General features: G+C 46.1%; 1 protein-coding gene across 3 annotated transcripts in view; it reads left to right on the top strand.

Annotated features, from left to right (window-relative positions):
• Positions 1 to 18,371, top strand: part of LOC126996427 (trichohyalin-like) — a 178,039-nt gene extending 159,668 nt beyond the window's left edge. For all 3 annotated transcript variants that reach the window (XM_050856849.1, XM_050856847.1, XM_050856848.1), the window contains one exon: positions 18,087 to 18,371. In XM_050856849.1, coding sequence (XP_050712806.1) covers positions 18,087 to 18,117 — 31 coding nt within the window. In that variant the 3' untranslated portion in view covers positions 18,118 to 18,371. The remainder of the gene's footprint in view (positions 1 to 18,086) is intronic.
• The last annotated feature ends 1,768 nt before the right edge of the window (positions 18,372 to 20,139 follow it).

Raw genomic sequence — 20,139 nt, 5'->3', positions numbered from 1 at the left:
CCTCTTTTTACCCCCCTCGTTAGTCAGGCTGGCATACTACACTGAATAGATATTTTTAATTTATAACTTGGACTCCGCGTTTTTTTTTATTATTTTTTTTAAGGCCAAAATCTGGAGATGCTCAAAATTTCCCTTTTTTGCCGATCAGTCTTGATAATGAAGCCCAGTCAAAACTTTTCGTAGGTAATTTATTATCCAACCTTTCATAAAACTTTCCAAGGTCACAAGCAAAATCAGCATATGAACATTTTTTCCCTTTCTGAACTTACTGTCTTTAAAGCTGTAAGTTTCGAAATAAAAAGAGATCCTTTCACGGGGCTCAGACTCGGTTGTCGCTCGCCTCGGCGTGCTGGGGGCTGTGGGCTGCCGGCTGAGGGCTGATGCCTGAGGCCTGGCCCCACGAGACCAGGAGTGTCTCGCCGTAAAGGATCGAGGGTTGAACAAAATTAAGTTTTCTGTGAAGCTGAAGGAAGGTGGACTGGGTGGTGGTGTGCCTCGATTCGTCACGTGACCAAAAAGAGTTTTCTTTCTGTTTCACGTATTAGCTCCGCCTGCTAATGGCTAGACTTATCTTAATTTAAAAGTGAAAGTATAGTTCTTCAGACAGTAAAGTTATAATATTTTTTTTCTAATTTCATATTTTCTAAGTTTCATACGTCGTTCACTTAACTTTTATTCACTGTGAAGAAAAAGTGAATACAACTCTTGTATTGCAATCACTGGTTGTTGAAGGTCCCCTGCCTCCACGACCTTAATCCACAGAGAGCACGAGTATTTTCCAGCTTTTCCTGTGTGTTCCTGAGCTCCGCGCATGACTAACCATGCCTTCCATTATGCGTGACGGGTCCTGTCCTGCGTTTGTCCCCTTTGGAGGCGGACCAGCAAGACTTTCCCACGAGGCCATGAAAGTCAAAGAGCTCCATGGCAGTTCTTTTGCGTCTTTAGTCGAAACTTCATTTTGGTCCAAAGTTAAGTAATTTAATGCCATTCTCCATGAACTGAAACGAATCGGCAGCTGGCTGGGAAATGTGAGGCGTTGAATGAAACTTCCGAGTTATTGAACTTTTAGGAGGCCAACCTCTCTGACCAAGACTTATTTTAACCGTTAAAAGGAAATAACATAATTGAGGGATACTTTTTGATTTCATATAAGAAACACCGGCTCGCAAAGACATATGAGGTGGTGAATAACTTTGTAGCAGGACACGCAGCAACAAGGGCGCTTAGGGTCATACTCTTTAACATTTCGGCGCCTCAGTACACATATTTGACAAGATGTTCGTGGGAATTGTGAACTTCTCCAGTAGTAGTTTTCAGACCCTGGTGTTAGTTTGACCCTCCTTCTGTACCAGTAACCCAAGAAAAACTCATTATAACCCGACTGATCTCCTATTCGTCCTTTGAAAATAGGTGATGTTAAAAGTGGAAGCGTCTGAAAATACCAACCTTAGTCTTTCATGTCTCGCGGAGCAGACGTAATTTTGGCCTGAAAGAGAAAGGACACGAGAGCCATTTCCTCGAACTAAACTGAAATCACCCGTTGCGGCAAGACATCTAAAGCAGTGCATGAATTAACCCAGTAGCAGCGACGGGCCAAATTTGTGGCTTTACCGTGTACCAGCGACGGGGGCCAGATTTTTGCCATGATATAACCCCCCAAAAAAGAGATGATGCATAAACTGATGACATATGCGTTGATATATATTATGAAATGGTTTGCGTGAGTGATGATTTTTTTCTCATTTTTCTCGCTTAGAGGGGCCTTTAAGAATGATCCCCGCAGCTACCAGGTTACTTAAAGACCTCGCGATATCGGAAACCAAGCAGGGAAAGGAGAGTAGTGTGTAGTTGTGACTCCGCGCCTCTCAGTCTGACGCCACCTTGTCTGCTTGCTAACTCTCCTCCTCCTCCGGCTCCTCCCTTGCTTCCTCCTTTCTCCCCCCCTCCAGTCTCCTCCTCCTCCACGTCCTCTGCCAAGGCCGCTCGTTTCCCTGCATTGTGGGTGAAGGACAGGCCAAAGAAAACCCTCCTAAATTATTTCAACCCTAAATCCGTGGAAATTCTCGGAAAGTCACAAACCACGAGTCACAGCCCACAGAGCCGCCGCGGCCTCGCTTTAGTCTCTTTGTAACTCCTTTCTCTTTTGCGCCAACGTTGTGGAGGCATAACGAGCCCAAGAGTATATTTATATAGAGCTTCGTTGAATTATACATACCCTTACATACCCTAGTGAGCATAACAGTGATGCCAACAAGAGGAACGTGACGTGTTTTCTTTAAAGCGTTCAGCATCGTATATCTCACCGTCTCTCTGTGTAACTGTAGCTGTGTATCCTCTCCCGAATTCGTGTATTTATTATGTTTAGTAGTGCACAGGTATTTCCATCCACCTGTGCGTCCTGTAACGCTTCCTCATTGCCTTGTCCCTGGTGATATAAAAAACATTCTCATTAATTTGTTTAGTCTTATAGTGAGTGATTGAAGAGGGGAGAAACACAAGGAAGGAAGGAAAGGAAGGAAGGATGGACGAAGGGAGGGAGAGATGAAAGGAAGAGAATGAAAGGAGGAGAAAGGAAGGAAGCTTGGACGAAGGGAGGGAAAGATAAAGGGAAGAGAATGAAAGGAGGAGAAAGGAAGGAAGGGAAGGATGACTGGGAGAAAGCGAGAGAAGCTTGGAAGAGAAAAGACGAAAAAATATGAAAGACCGAGGAAGGAATGGAAGAGAGAGGAAGGAAGGGAAAAGTGGGAGTGGGAAGCATGAAGGAGAAAAAAAGGAAGAGAAACGAGGAGGAGAAAGGAAGGAAAAGAAAGATGAAAGGAAGAGATTGAGAAAGGCATGGAGCGGAAAGAAAGGACGGAAGATATGAGAAAGAGGAAGGCGAGGATCAGAGAGGAAGGAAGGAAAAGATGGAAGGAAGAGAGCGAGGGAAGAAAAGAGGAAAGAGGAAGACGAATACCGGGCTATCACGAGGTCATCAGACAGGGAATGCGAGTTATCTGGATCCGGGGCTCTCTCCACCTCTCCCTCCACCTCTCCCTCCACCTCTTTTCCTCCTCCTTATCGCACTACTTAAGTTTACGTCTTTTCCATTTCCTTCTCTTCCATCTTCTTTTCTTCCTCCTCTTCCTTGGCAAAAGTTTCCCTCCTATTCTTTTCCTCTTCTTGTCTTCTCTCATTGCTCTGTTTTTCATTCTTACTGCTTTCTTTCTTCCTCCTCCTCCTCCTCCTCCTCCTCCTCCTCCACCTTTCCTTCACTATTCTACCACTTGACACACACACACACACACACACACACACTTCTCCCATCCCCACCCACACACACTCCCCCTCCCTTCCCCCCCACTCCCCCTCCCTTCCCCCACCAGTCCCCCTCCCTTCCACACACACTCCCCCTCCCCCCCCTCCCCCACGCACACCATATTCACGTTTGTTTCACGCCGCTAAATGAACGTCCACGAACATGACGTTTATTCACTGTCGCGCATAACGTTGAACTGACGTTTTATTTTATACGCAATCCCTTCCTGACAAACGTTGCTGCAGATTTCCCATTTGCGTTTCTCTTTTGACGTTTATTCTTTGAGTGACGTGATCTCGTTGTATTCGTTTTATTTTGGAGGGAGGGGGGAGGAGGAGGAGGAAGGATTTATGACTTAGAAGTGGAAAAAAAAAACTATAGCGGATGGTTTTAGTTGTGGAAAAAGAAGAGGAAGTGGAGTTGTAAAAAAAATATTGAGGTGATAAAATATATAGTTGGAAGGAAGGTTTTAGTGACAGAAAATGGTGGTGATGGTAATTTTTAGGAGTGACGTTAGGAGTTAGTTGGTTAGTGGTAGTTAGTAAGTGGAAGTAGTAACCCTAAGTGGTAGTTTGTTAGTGGTAGTCAGTAAGTGGTAGTTTTTTTAGTGGTAGTAAGTAGTGTCGCTATAGTGGGGTGGAGTGTGTACCTAGAGGTATTGAAGTGGTGAAGAAAGGAAGAAAGTGGATGAGAGGAAAAGTGGGAGAGGTATCACTGGTAAGAGAAGGGAATGGGGGAGGAAGGGTCATTGTGATTAGGGCCCATGCGATTTACCTCGTTTTCCTTTTACATGGTTACTTTCTTTTAACTTTTCTCTGTAGTGTCTTCACGAAAATTAAGGAGGCAAGTTCTCCTTAGTTCCAGAGCAGCTCCCACGATACGCACAAGTCTCGTGAAGCCACATTGAGGCGAGGAAAATGGTTACGTAGTTTCTGTAAATGTTTCTATGTTTGGGGCGCAGCTGGTGTGTGTGTGTGTGTGTGTGTGTGTGTGTGTGTGTGTGTGTGTGTGTGTTGACTTCCTTGTTCCATTTCTCATACACACACCACCACCACCACCACCACTTTCTTGTTCCCTCTACCTCTAACGACCACCACCACCATCACCACCAACAACAACAACACTTGGGCTCCACCACCATCCCCACTACCCTCATTTATATCCTCAACCTCCCCCAGTCGTTCTCTGGCAGCAGCAGCAGCAACAACAACAACAACCATAGGAACAGCAATTATCGTCCCCTTGATTACGTAAATACCAATTCCAACCATTTATCGTGCAGTTTCAACCTATTTTCTCTCTCTCCTCCCTCTCTTTCTCTCTCTCACACACACACACACACACACACACACTGCACCCACCAGCACCACCTGTTCCCTCACCCCACCGCACTCACGCTTTGTTTTAATCTAGGAATTTAAAAGGGATAAATGAAGTAAGAGGCGAGGGCGGACACAGAGGTAGAGAGAGCGCACGGATTTACACACACGAAAGAGGGAAGCCATGAAAGTGCGTCCTTAATTTAGGGTTTCAGTGCGTAGTTCTCTAAAACGGGACAAATAAGCGAAACTCTTGAGCGCAAAATTAAATTGTTGATAATATATTTGTGTGTATTTATAGCACCCGGATAAAAACGACTCCCCGGCCCACCCCCAACCCACCCCCCACGCCACAATCTTTTATTAATTTGTAGTTTATTAATGTTAGGGTCGCTGAGGGTGAATTCTTACTCCCCCTCAAGAGTAATTTGTTTTAAGGAATGGTTGCAGTAATTGGTCTTTGTGTGTGTGTGTGTGTGTGTGTGTGTGTGTGTGTGTGTGTGTGTGTGTGTGTTTGGCTTCCGTGTTTGTGATTAACGATATATAGTGCATTGGCTTCCTCCTCCTCCTACTCCTCCTCCTCCTCCTCCTTCATTACTCATCCCTTCCTCCTTCTTGCTGTCATCTTCCTCCTCCTTCGGCACTCCGTTTCCATATATCTCTACTGACCATTATTTTTATCTTAGTCCTCCTCCTCATCTTCATCCTCTGTGATACATTCGTTTGACTTCGTATTACTCAGATCGGCATCGTGTTTATTATATCTCCTGTATGAGTTTTCTTCCTTATTCTCGATCTCGTTCTTATTCTTTCGCCTCGTTCTCGTCCCTATCCTCTTCTTTTCCTCTTCGTTCTCTTTTTCAAGCGTTTTCTATATTCCTTCACCTTCTTCCTTCACTACGATTATCACCAGCACCACCACCACCACTACCACTAACCCCCCACCACCCCCACCACCACCCCCACTAATCCCCCACTACCACCACCACCACCCCCACTAACCCCCCACCACCCCCACCACCACCCCCAGTAATCCCCCACTACCACCACCACCACCCCCACTAACCCCCCACTACCACCACCACCACTAACCCCCCACTACCACCACCACCCCCACTAACCCCCACACCAAATACCTAAACAAACAACAACGAGAACCTCTGCGCGGCTCCCCCTTCAACACTCTTCCATAATAATAAGATTCCTATATACACAAATAAATGGCCTTGTTACTCGCTTTTACAACAGCCCTGTCCAAACTTAGCCCAGCCAGCCATTCATTTTGTCCCTAACTAGAACGCACACACACACACACACACACACACACACACACACACACACACACACACACACACACACACACACACACACACACGAACACACACGCTTCCCTCTTCCGCCCCCTCCGCTTGCCCACCTGCCCCCCTCTTACCCTTCCCCCCATCCCTTCCCCTTCATCCCCTTCACCCTCCTCCTCCTCCTCCTCCCCTTCACCCCCCTCCTTTCCCCCTTCCCCGTGCCCTCTACCCCTTCGGCCTCTTTCTCTGTCCACCTGTCTGCGTCTCTTCACTGTCCTGTCTTACTGCGCTTAGCTAGTGATGGCGCAGCGGTTAAGGTCCCGACTCCTGATGTTTGTTGGTTGCATGATCGACCTCCTTACTTACTTAAATGTCTCCACCTTTTTACCTACTTACCTCATTACCTACTTACCTACCTATATCTACTTACCCGTCTATCTGCCTACCTACCTGCATCTCTTCCCTCCTCCCTACCTTCAAACCTAACTCCTTATCTACCCACCCAGCCACTTACCTACTCGCCTACCTAACCTATTCCACCAGTTATCCACCCAGACGCTAATCCTCCACACCGCCAGTATCTCATAAACCCACCTTTCTTTCCACCCATCGAAGCCGCCTATCACCCACCCACGGCCGTATGAATCGTCGTTTGGTGTCACGGAACTGGGCTACTGTCATCGAGTCGTGTTCAAGGGAGGACAGAGGCGACAAGGGGGGAGGGGGGTGAAGGGGAGGAGGGGTCTGGTGGTGCCATTATGTCTGGTGGAGGTGGTGGTGGTTGTGTTGGGTGGTTTTGCCTTGAGTCCATTTTCTTTCTCTCGTCTCCACTCATTCCTCTCGGCTTTTTCCTCTTTCCACTTTTCCCCATCTTCTGCCTTCCTTCCCCCCTTTATTTCTCTTCATTTCCTCATTTTCTTCTCGTCTTCCTGCTCAGTTCTGTCGTTTCCTCCTTTTTTCCATCTTCCTTCCTCCCTTGTGTCTGTTTTCGTTCTCTCGTCTCTACTCATTCCTCTCGGCTTATTTCTCTTTCCTTTATCTCCATTTTCTGTCTTCCTTCTTGTTTTCCTTCTTAGTTCTGTTGTTTCCTCCTTTCGTCCATCTCCCTTCTTCCTCCCTTCCTCCTTTGCCTCTGTTTCTTCTCATCAACGTTGCTTATATTCTTCCTTTTTTTCTATATTCTCTTTCTCGGTTCGTTCCACTTTCCCCCTCCCCTCCCCTCCTCCTCCTCCTCCGGCCATCTTCTCCTCCCTCCCTTTGCCCTCCTTCCTTCACTCAATCTCGACTCTCCATTTGTCTTGTGTTTCCCTTACCAGCTCACGTCTCCGTTCTTTCCTTCCTTCCTCCTTTTCCTCCTTCCCTCCGTTCCTTCCTTCCTTCCCTACCTTCTTTCCTTCCTTCCTTGCCAGTCTTTCTCTCCCTTGCCCTCGTTCACTTTGCATTTTTCCTCCATTTCACTTCTTTTCTCCTCCCATTTAACGTCTCCTTTCTTCCATGATTTCCTTCGTTCTTTCCTACATTTGTGACGGTTTCCTTCCTTACTTCCCTCCTCCCTTCCTCTTATCCTCCATCCTCCTTTGTTTTTATTATCATTTTTCCTTCCTTTGAACTTCTACGACTTTCCTGAATTCCTTCCTTTTATTTTTTTTCCATTTTTCCTTTCCTTTCTCCAACCCTTCCTCCTCCTGCCCCTTCCCGTCCCCGACCCACACGCTCACTCCACCTCCCTCCCTCCACTCCCTTCCTTCCGCTTCCTTCCCTCTTCCTTCCTCCCTTCCACTCGCTTCCTCCGCACTCTCTGACTGAAGTGATAAAATTCTTACTTATCCACTCATAAAAAAAAACTTCCATAATTTATACACCAACATGTCTCATCCAGCATTCAATTAGCCTAAATTCCTCCCTCTAATATTAATCATTTCCCGCGGAGGATGATGAATGAATGACCCAGATGTATCGCTCTCTCGGCAATTGCAAGCCTGTTATATTTTGGGTCCTGTTTCTTGCACGTAAGTTGAAGGATTCGTCGTTCACTTGCTTGCCTCGCTCACTTCCATCTCCTCCTCCTTCACCTTTACCGTGGAATTTCGCTCGTCTTTGCATAATTTATAGACGGGTGTTATGGAGGAGGTGAAGGAGGAGGAAGAGAAGATGGAAGAAGGAAAAGGAAAGGAGATTAGAATAACGGAGAGAGTAAGGAGGAAAGAAGAAGAGATAGGGACGGTAGTAGAAGGGAAGGAAGAATGAAAGACTGGGTGGAATAGGTGAGGTGAAAGAAGAAGAAGAGAAGATAGAAGAAGGAAAAGAGAAGGAGATAAGAAAGACGAAGTTAGTAAGGAAGAAAAAAAGAAGAGGTAGAAACGATGGGAGAAAGTCAGGATGAAAGATAGGGTGGAATTTCAGGTATGGACGTAATAGAGATGAGGAAGAAAATATGATGAAGGGAAAAGGGAAGTAGATAGATAAGAGAGACGGAGGGAGGAAGAAAAAAGAAGAGGAGGTAGAAACGATGGGAGGCAGGCAGGATGAAAAATAGGGTGGAATTTCACGTATGGGCGTAATAGAGAAGGTGAGGAAGGAAGAGCAGATGAAAGGAATAGGGAGGGAGACAGGAAAAACGGAGGGGGTAAAAGAGAAATATGTAGTAGACGAGAGAAAGGGCGGTCGGAACGAAGGGAGGAAGGCAGAATGAAAGAGTGGGTGGAATTTTAGGGATAGGGGAGCATGACACGGCAAGGGAAGAGTGCTGGGCTGGGAGGGTGGGCAAGGAGGGGAGGCAGGGCAGAGCAGGGCAGGGCAGGCAGCTGGTACACCACCCACTAACCACTTCCGTTTAGGTCTATATCCGGACGAAGCAGAGCAGGAGGGCTTGGGGGCGTGGGCAGGGGGGCTGGGGGCGGCTTGGGCAGGAGAGCTGGGGGCGGTGTGGGCAGGAGGGCTGGGAGGCGGCGTCGGCAGGAGTGCTGGGGGCGGCGTCTGGTCCCGCGGCGTGCGTAGGTAGTGGGAATACGCCTCACGTGGGCATAACACCGTGGCGACGCAGCGCTGACATCATCACTATCGAGGTATTTAACGAACCCTCGCAGCTGCAGTGAAGGAGCTACGTAATGTAACCTTGATAAAAACGTGGACGCATGTAGTATCGAAACAACATTGTGCTGACGTGATTTTTTGGGTATTAGTAATCGTTTGGAAACTTAGCAAATGACGAATGTGATGCTGGACCCCCTTCAATACCCTAGCGCAATAAAAGTTTCCTAAAAATAACTATCTCGCTGGCTCACGTAACTGTCAAGACGCACCACCTCATAAAACACAGTGACACAAAGACGCTGCTTCAAGGAACATCAAAGTATCTCGTCACAACCTGGAATCCCTTGCTCGCCGCCACGGGAAGAAGACGAAGCGTGAGCCGAATTAGGAGACTGCCATTCCCCCTGACGTCCAAACCACTCTTGTCGGAGAGCCCAATGAAGTTTCTTATATTGCGCCCTGAGGAAAGATTGCTTACCACGCACACAGCCCGCCAGGACACCAGCACCAAGGCTATCATGGTCAGCAGGCGGCGAATAAGGTAAGGACGAGAGCAGCGGAAGGGGAACGATAAAGGAGGAGGAGACAGAAAAGGAGAAATGTTCGATGGAGGGGAAGACCGAAGTAAAGGGGCCAGAGAGAGTAATCTGACGGGGAAGGGAAAGTAGGAAGAGGAAAGTGAGAGGGAACAGACTTGGAAATCGGAGAGAAGAAGGGAAGAGAGAGGTCGTTTGGGCAGACATGCGGAAGTACAGTTCTAGATGTCTTCCAGGGAACAGTGCCGCAGAAGGCAATTCATGTCTCCCAGCTTTGTGATAAACCATAAAAAGGCTCCATAAATAAAAAAAATAAATGCGTTGTAAATCAAAAGGCCACGCCCTCAGTGTGCGCTTTAAGCCTATGAATATGTAAATTGTCAGAGATTATACATAGTTCATTTTAATGGAACATGCCAAAAAGTAAGAGTCCCACGCAATATAAAATTTAATCTGGGCATAAAAATCTTTTTGGGCAAGGGACAGCACTGGTCTCGCGTGGCAGAGTTAACTTTTCATATTGTTATTTCTTCCGTCCAGTGTAATAAAATAAACCTGAAAGATTCCGTATGCAAGATTATTTTATACGTAAAATATTCGTGCATCCAAGGCTAGTTTGAGCAACACCCCGCCCCGCCCCGACCTTCAGCCTTCCGGTCCAGGGATCGATAGGCGAGGCAGACTGGGCCAGACGGTCATGCTGCTGCCCACCTCTCGCCCCGATGCCAATGCCACAGACTCCATCCCTTAGTGCACAGTAGTGAATGGCCCGCTCATTGCCTTCAAGGACGGCTGCAGCCTCCACCGCCGGCACCTCATCAAGCATTGCAAAGATTACGATTATCAGCAATATGGTATTATGCTTCACTCCAGTAACCATTTAATGCCATTCAGGTAAATAGTCCGACTAGCACATGAAGTTAATAACCATCCAACACGACACTGAACGCAAATCATATCGCCTTGCCCTGAAACATGAAATGATGACACTTTTTCAGAGGAGCAATAGTGCATGAAAACTGAATTCTCTAAGTGGCTGATATTATATAACTATAGTGAACTCTTCTGAATGACTTTGGTGGAGAGGTGAAGAGGTAATATATGGCAGCAAGTCCTCCAGAATATTACGCTTCGAAACTGCATTACACAACACCAGGTGCATATGCATTTATACATCATTCCCCACGGAGCTGATGCGCTGTTAATTAATCTGCCCCGCTCTCTGTTCACGCCATTACCTATAGTTCCCGATTTTTGGTTCTTCACCGTAATGTGGATGAGTTTTTGGGGAGCGAGAGGCGAAGGGAGACGAGACGAGGCGAGACAAGACAGAATAAGCCATGTACATAATTAATCCACTAGCCATGTTGTGTGTCTATCTGCATGTCCTCGTCTCTCGCATTCACACACACACCACACCACACCACACCACACCACACCACACCACAACACACATGCATATCAACGCCTTCCCCGCACACAGTCCCTTAGACCACTTGATTGCAGTCGTGGTGGGAGGGAGTCGTCTGTGGCAGCGGGGTAATCAGGATGCAGGAGAGGGCCCGCCACCGCCGCCACTCAACAGACACACACACACACACACTCACACTCACACACACACACACACACACTTCCTCTACCTTCCTCTGTTCCCTCCATCCTTTCACATACCTTCTGCTTCCCACTGCGATCTCTATGTTCACTTTGCTGCTTTTTGTCCTCTCTTTTGTCCTCCTGTTTATTACCCTTTAACACCTCATTTAAATAGAAATGTCACATATTGTTACGCCTCGGTTAGGTTTTATGGGCGGCACGTGGAGATTGTGTTGGGTCCGTTTCTACCCGCTGAGGTGGTGGATTGGGCCGGTGAGCGAGCGTGGCGGTGACGTGATATCGGCGTCGTCAACTAGGAGGGATATAGCGCTGACAGGTCTTCTGTTTCCGCGAGGGACTGTGGCGGTACTTAAATTGGTGCTCGTGCGAGTCGGGTTCGTTTTTCAGTCGCTTTCTGTTGCCGGGACGCGCAGAGGATTATGGCAGCGCTGAGATGGGGGCTATTTTCGGCCCGAGTCATGTTATATTTGGTCTTGGGCTCGAATCCTTTGGGCCACTGGCTTATTTTTGGAATTCAAGTAGTTGTCTCCTTAAAAAAAAGGGTACATGGTGTGGAATTTGAACCCTAAAAATTACTTCCACTTAGAAAACTTATTTGACTGGAGTCATCCGAAACAAGTGGGCGGAAAGTTGTGTATTACTGCATATATATATTTTTTTATAATAATGTCTGATGCTTAGATATATCTGCCGGTGTTTAGGTGATGGGTGAAAAATGTAAGAGCCAAGGTGAGCCACATAGGCCGGAGGATGCCACACGGAACCAGGTAACCACATGAACTCCAGTAACCGCAGTGAAAGGAAGGTCTCTCCTGGGGCAAGAGACACCGCAGTTACGGGCAGGGGTCACTGGAGTTACAGGAGAGGGGACAAAAAGAGACGGAAGATCAATAGGAGCAGGAGGGGAAAAAGGGTGGGAAAGCAACAGCGTCTCCTGATAAGTGTTGCATTCCTCAGAGATAAGGAGCGAGGAAGGAGCGTTTTCGTACTCCAAGCACGACTATGTGACCTATATTTTAAAGTTTGAAACCCGGTAACAGGTCAGCTACGCTCAGCACAGCAATCTCAGCCATGTGCTCAGGCAGAAATGTGTTAATTTTTCGTTCAGTGTAGGTGACGGCGGAAATATAGGCTTGGGGGGGTATCTTTGTTCCTGCCCTTCATCCCTACAGCAGTGAGGGAATACAGGGAGCAGGGGAAGCCGTTTTGTCCAAAGCTCCCAAACTCCCTCCCTCTCAGCTGGACTCGCCTGGCTGGCCCTGATAAATTGCGTTAACATTGAGCGACGGCTCGTGTTTAGCTTATGTGTAGATATGCGCTTTCCTTCCTTTCAAACTTTTGGTATTTCAACCACACTGATGGTTTGGAGAGTTATGAAGCTAATTTAAAGAATTATTTTGCAAGTTTGTTAAAAAAAAGTAGGAGCAGGAATGATTGTGTGTGTGTGTGTACGTGTGCGTGTGTGTGTGTGTGTGTGTGTGTGTGTGTGTGTGTGTGTGTGTGTGTGTGTGTGTGTGTGTGTGTGTGGTTTCATCCACCCGTCAACGCTGCGCAAAGAGGAGGGAGCGGGTTGGGGAGGGGAGAAAGGCTTGTCAGCGGCTGTCAGGCGAGGATTGCACGGCTGGGTTAAAGAATTCTCACACACACACACACACACACACACACACACACACACACACACACACACACAAATAAACAAACAAAAGCAAACACGAGGAAATAAACATAAGTACGTTTCGCTGAGCCCTTTAATATTAGAGTTGGGGAAATCTTTTATTTGGTGGAATCCTAAAATGTGTGTGTGTGTGTGTGTGTGTGTGTGTGTGTGTGTGTGTGTGTGTGTGTGTGTGTGTGTGTGTGTGATCGTGTACGTTTTTTTCTCCTCTACCTCGTGTGTACCCCGTCATCCCTTCCAGTGTGTCGCCTCGTCATTATGCCATGTCGGGTGTCCTGTTGAGAGTGTCGTCGCGTCGTCCTCGTGTGCCTAAACAAAGCTTCAGACTTCATCCTCCCCTTGGACAGGTGTCAATCCCCGTTGGGTGGGGGGGAGGGGGGGGAGGGAGCACAGACATAAGGAGAGAGTCTCACAGGATAAGGCGGCTTACACATACAACACCACCTCGTTAAATCACGCACAAAGAATCTACATATATGATTGCATCTGAAGAGTAAACAAAGCCGTGTAAAGGGTTTAAATGGTGATGTAAAGAAAATAAATAGTATCATGCACGTGTGTTGGTATATAGTGTGCGAGTGTGTGTTTACCCTGTGTGTGTGTGTGTGTGTGTGTGTGTGTGTGTGTGTGTGTGTGTGTGTGTGTGTGTGTGTGTGTGTGTGCGGGCGTCAGAGGGGCAGGGGGTGAGGGTGTGGCGGGGAAACGTTTAAGGAGGGGGGCAGGAGGGGGTGTTGGTGGGCGGTGGAAACGTTTGAAGAGGGGGGCAGGAGGGTGAGTGTTAGTGGGCGGTGGAAACGTTTAAAGAGGGGGGCAGGAGGGTGAGTGTTAGTGGGCGGTGGAAACGTTTAAAGAGGGGGGCAGGAGGGGGTGTTGGTGGGCGGTGGAAACGTTTGAAGAGGGGGGCAGGGGGGGTGAGTATTGGTGGACGGTGGAAACGTTTAAAGAGGGGGGCAGGAGGGTGAGTGTTGGTGGGCGGTGGAAACGTTTAAGGAGGGGGGCAGTGGAAACGTTTGAGCATCATCCACATATCACCGCCGCCTCCGCCTCCGCTGCTGCTCTAATGATTCATACTTGTGTGGGAGGAAGAACAATGCTGCGCCGTGTTTCTGGCATGAAGGGTTTTAGTCAGAAAGAGGTTGTTAATTGTAATTGGCAGCGAAAAAGAGCTTATACTCAGCATGGTATTCGAGAGGCGCTCCCATTGTTTATTCTATTTTTGGTAAGGATAATTTGACACGCTATTATAAAAGTCTGATGTCATGCACAGTATTTAGCTAATTATTATGAAGGCTACCGGAGACTCCTCGTTTTCGTATATTAATGTTTTATCGAATGGAAATATGGATTGCTGGGATTCTTCTTTATCGCTACAATTTTGGCTACTCTTTACATTTTACTTGTGTGGGAGCAGCGAGTAGCGGGCTTTTCTATTTGTACTCTTTCTTGCCCTGAGCAGCATTCTTTGATGTAAAAAAAAAATATGGCCAAAACTTCATCTTTGCCATTCGAATAATTTGATGTTAAGGAATATTTTAAGTATTTAAGGGATATTTTAATTTTGTTTCCTGTTTTGGCTTCCCCTGACCTGCTTCCACAGCCGTAAAAAAAGATGTAAAAGATTATCTAGGTCGCAGATGAAAGGCTGCCCCACCCAACTCTATTTAGTTCAACTCATCTTTAGTAAAAAACACATAAGGTTGAGAGCTCGCGAACTTTCTCCTCACAACCTTTGCATCTTGTACTCGTTAACACATCACATGCAAAGACAGCGATTTCCCTTCTGGTTCCGTGATACTTGTTAAAATTAAAGAGAGTAGTGTTCTTGTACGTCATCTCATCTGTACATCCTCAACCACACCACCACACCATACCACACCTCCATAGTGACCATACAACTTGACAATACCATCGCCTCACTACAACGGTCAACCACCACCATACCATACAACACCACACCAACACACCTCCATAGTGACCATGCAACTTCACAACACCATCACTACCATCACTACAACCACCACCATAGCCAACACCACCATAACACCACTGCCCTACTTGTTGACCCTTCCCACCCTCCTGTCTGGGGCCGCACAACATCAATATTTCCACCGACGAGTGCATGCGGGACCCTTGGCACATGTATTGGGGTGCAGACTATATATAGGGTGTTGCTTCCCCCTCCCTGCCTGCCCGCCCGCCCCTCTCTGTCCGTGTGTGTCCATGTGTCTGTCAGGTTGGTTGGCTTACTGTCCGTGTCCCTTTTCCTATCGCTCCCCCTTCTCCTACTCTTCCCGTTTTTTGTTGTTGATAAGAGCCCCGTTTTCTTTAGCGATTCTAGTAAACGTTAATGAGGTATGCATATGACCACAGATGTTGCGCCGACTGAACGAAACTTTCCAAACTTTTCCCTATCCCTAGCTCTTGTCCGCTTCCCGTTTTTTATTGGTAAGATTCACGTTTTCTTCAGCGATTCTAGAAAATGTAATGTGTATAGAATAATGAAGTATGTGTGTGTGTGTGTGTGTGTGTGTGTGTGTGTGTGTGTGTGTGTGTGTTTCTCTTCCTAGTTCTCGTCCTCCTCTTCTCGTTTCTTATATAAGGTACACGTTTAAGAGATTCGAGAAAACCCAATTGCAGTATGTCTCTCTCTCTGCCTGTCTACTTGGCTATCCGGTTGGCTGTCCCTTTCCCTTGCTCTCGTTCTCCTCTTCTGTTTGTTGATAGCTTCCGCATTTTCATTAGCGATTTAAGGAAATATTTTGATGTTAGGGTGAGAGAGGAGCGAAGTGGTATGGAGGTGACCTGAATGGCTGAGTGGAGAGGCGGGGGGAAGGTTATTTACTTTCCTGTCCCCTTTCGCTCCTCCTCCTGTTGCTATTTGATAACTTTCACGTTTTTCTTCAATTCTGGCCACAGTCGAAAGGGAGGGGAAGAAGGTCGAGGGGCAGGAGCGTACGAGTGTTTGGTTTGGTTAGTTTGAGGAGAAAGGCGAGTGCTGGGCGGGTGCTTTCCTTTCTTTGATTCATAATTCATTTTTTTCTAGGCGGGGTCTGTTTTACATTTCATTTTCTTTTTGCTGTGTTTTGTGGCTGGAGATATAGACGCTTGAGAGGGATTGAGATAGCTTGAAGGGTAGATGTGTGTGAAGATAGAGTGAAGGTATTGCAAAGATAAGCATGGAGTGGAAAAGTCATTGAAGGAAGAGGAAGTGGAGTGCTGGATGACTGATTGATAAGATTGGACGAAGAGGGTTTAAAAATTGATATACAAAGATAGAGGAAGGTGGAGAGGTTAGTGTGGGTGGAAAGATAAGCAAAGTGGAAAAAGTTATAGAAGGAAGAGGAAGCGGAATGCTGGATGACTGATTGGTAAGAGTGGACGAAGAGGGTTTAAAAATATGTTAGCTTATGGGTGGGTGGTGAGTCAGGTGGGTGGAGGAAGTGAGCAGCTCAGGGAGGGATTACGAGTCAGGTGATGAATGAGGGAAGCAAAATTTAAGGAAAAGTGGAGTAGTGAGTGGGTTAGTAAGTGGAAGGGGTGGGCTGCTTGCTTGCTCTCTTTCTGGCTCGGGAGCAAGGAAGCGTGACGGTGGTGGTGGTGGTGGTGGTGCAGGAAGTGTATGAGCGGTAATTTTAACGACTTGACCTTGTAGCCAGTCGTAAAATGAGTCAAGCTTTGGAAGATACACACACACACACACACACACACACACACGCATTCTCCTCTTCTGACACATCCCTTTACTATTGCTACCATTACTAACCCCAATAACTTCTACAACTATTACTACTGCTTATTTTGTTCATGGACGTGATATCACTAATTATATTTAAACTACTTCACTACGGTTTAGAATATTCACTTTGTACCTTCGCGCGCGCGTGTGTGTGTGTGTGGGGGGGGGGGGGGCGTGTTGTAGCTAATCTAGAGTGTTTGCTGATTAAAATAAGTTAATCAGATAAATAGAACGCAAAGAAATAAACTTGGGTGCACAACAGATAAGCTGCAGCTGTCCTAAACGAAGAGGAATATGATTCGTAAAATTGTATACAGAGTTCCATCTTTTTTCTCTATTTTACGAGAGAGAGAGAGAGAGAGAGAGATTGCACAACACGTACCCATAAAACTTTCAGAGAGACAGGCGGTTTGTTACACACTCAGCACAAATATATAAAGAAAAAGAAACAAAGATGTCACAAGGAACGACACACACACACACACACACTCTCTCTCTTACATTGATGCAGATAAAGTGTTAGCGGTGGACATAGTGTATTTATGGGCTGCTGAGTGGGACGATAAATAGATAGAAGTGGGTTGAGAAAATATAAAGTTCTGAAAGGGTTGGAGAGTGGATTAGCAGGAATACGTGGGAAAGGCCAAGAATTAGTGGTTAAGGCCAAGAATTAGTGGTTATGTGATGGTGGAATCGCTGCATGAGTAAACTATAACAATGCCGGAGTGGGAAGGAAGTCCGCTGTATTGTGTGGATAAGAAAATGATTGAAGGGGTAGACGCATATAGAAGTGGTAGGTAAGGTAAGGAGTGAGGGTACGTGAGGTTGGTGCAGGTCTGGTGTGTGGGTGGGTGTGGCCGTGGTGTGGAAGGAAAGGCAAGAGTGAGTGTGGAGGAGGAGCGAGTCACGTGCGGGAACAGACTCACCAAGTTAAAAAACATCCAATATTTCCCGCTGTGGGTAATTGAATTTGCGCTCAAGTTAGATTGGGAGATTAGAATTTGAGCAGAAAATGTTTACGGCTTCAGGGCAACGGACGGGAGGAAGAAAGTTAGGAAAGAAGGCAGATTGGCGAGGGGAGATGTGGATAATAGGATTTGTCTGCATGTATTTAGACATTATTAGAGGAAGAGTCCGACATTATCATGCGTTTTGAATTAGCATTAGAAGCTCTATTCATCATTGTACTGGATGCAATGACAGCGTTTGTTCTGATTATATTTTGACACATTACAGACAGATGGGAAATTATGATAAATATATGATAAATACGACTTTAGTCATTGTGATTATTTTTATTCGTTGTAACTGAGAATCCATTAGTTCATATGAAGTTTAAAGTAAGATAACAGTGAACATTTCGTACTGTCACTCAGGCGGATAATGAACGACGAAATAAGGTCATTGGGTGAAACACGTAAATAAAACTTTAATAACAACTACTCTTCCCACCCTCACCACTACCACCCTCTTCATTACACATCCATAACATCACGAGTATAATTGCATCACCTTCACCTGAAACTTCCAAAAAGACCCACAAGCTCATCCCCTGCCAATTATTTTTGTTTTTGCAGTCTTCCTCTCGCCAGTCGGCCTTCCCAGTGACGCCCTTCCTTCCGTCCCATCCAGCAATTGCTGTATTTGAGATGTATACGAGGAGGGTGTGACACGGAGGGAAGCAGTGGTTCCTTGGAGGTGACACTGACCCGGAACTTAAATCAAGAGGGCACCAATATCCACCATTGATCTGATCTTAGAATATGCCCTAGTGGCTCCCCAGGTGCCCCTAGTGATAGATACCTAGTTACACCACTGGAGGAGAGACGAGAGAAGAGAGAGAGAGAGAGAGAGAGAGAGAGAGAGAGAGAGAGAGAGAGAGAGAGAGAGAGAGAGAGAGAGAGAGAGAGAGAGAGAGAGAGAGAGAGAGAGAGAGAGAGAGAGAGAGAGAGAGAGAGAGAGAGAGAGAGAGAGAGAGAGAGAGAGAGAGAGAGAGAGAGAGAGAGAGACTCGCTATCGCCATCGCCACAGGACCCCGCAGGATGTAACCCCCCCAGTCTCTTAACACCCCCCCCAGGCACACAGCCCCTCCAGCTCACGCACAATGATGTCTTCTATTCTCTTCAGTTCTCTTCATTTTGGGTCGGGTGGGATGGACGTGTCAGACAGTTGCATCAGCCTTAATCATCCTCTTTCCCTTCCGTCGCTCGTCAACCTTCAAACGTCATCTTGGTGTTGTCTAAGCGTGTGCCTTGAGGCGGTGCACAGCTGAAAAATAAAACATCTTCAGTTTTGGCACCTGAACAAGAGGAAAATAAATGTAATTATATGGCTAATTGTCGGAGTTCTTTTTTTTTAATTACATTCCTGTCTGAATTTTCTGGACAGTATTCTTCCGTGACTTTGCGAAATTGTCTTTACTAATTATGAACAAGCAAAGAAGCAGGAAGTTGGGCCGGGCACTGTTGTCCTCCTTACTTGATCCTACCTCCTCCACTCTCACCACCTGTTTTTCCTTCTACCTTAACCTCCTCCACTTTCACCACCTGTTTTTCCTTATGTATAAATTAACTGAATTTAATTTGTAAAGTAACATTAAAGATGTCTCTTCTTATCGTATCCTTTCTATATTTTTTCCTTAAAAGAAATTTGGGAACAAAACGTCATTTATGAGCTGAGAAGTATCACCTTTTCTTACTCATCCTTTTAACTACATTTCGTAAGTATTCTTTGAAATACATGTCTTGAATACCTTACTTATATTCATAAAAAGAGTATTCCACTATATTAGCAGGTGGTGTGAAATAAGAACGTTTTGTTGTCATAGTGGATTCTCGATGCAGCATAAAGGATAGGATGTGAAACGTTCAGTTGGTGAAGAGCACATTGGCGCCTCAACAAAGGTAAAATAAAGGAATGTCAATATCTGTCAGTTGGGTTCTGCTCTTCACACATTATATGCAAAAACATTCAAGGAACTACGGATAAATAACAAAAAAATCACCTTGCTGTCGAGAACTGCTGTAAAATCTGTGTTGGAGTATCCCGTAATATTACATGTATTTCGTACACAGCATAACTAACAACTGCAAGGTTTAATCTGACAAAAAATGATTACATCGTTTTTGTTGATGATGCTAGAATTGGTTTCAAATAGATCCACAGATAATGCACTAATGAATACACGAGCTTTCCAATGCAATGAATAAAAGCACAGCGAAACCACTGAACGCCAGGGAAATAATCCTGCCAAATCGTACATAAAAACTGTGCATGGCATCATTTTTCACTCCTTTTAATGCATTGGGCGGCGCATGCATTGATACCAATAAAAAGTACAGGCATATTGTTTTTATTCTTTTTACCTGCGGGTAGTGCAGTCTGCTCTCGTTATTGAAATTAATTAAACATGAAATGCAGAGAGCAATGGGAAAGTTTTAAAATCGCGCATGCCCGGAAAGCTTCATTATACGATTTTAACTTTTATCGCTATTCTGTGTGTGTGTAGTCGTGGCCGGATGCAGGAAGGAGAGAAGGGCTGTGAGAGGCGCCATCACTTCATACGCTCTCATCGCTAAACACTCTAGAACTGTGGGTGTGTGGTGATCAAAACTCACGATAATAACTCCA

This window comes from Eriocheir sinensis, chromosome 10 (genome assembly GCF_024679095.1).
Source record: "Eriocheir sinensis breed Jianghai 21 chromosome 10, ASM2467909v1, whole genome shotgun sequence".
Lineage (NCBI taxonomy): Eukaryota > Metazoa > Arthropoda > Malacostraca > Decapoda > Varunidae > Eriocheir > Eriocheir sinensis.
This window is presented reverse-complemented; position numbering and strand designations above follow the sequence as displayed.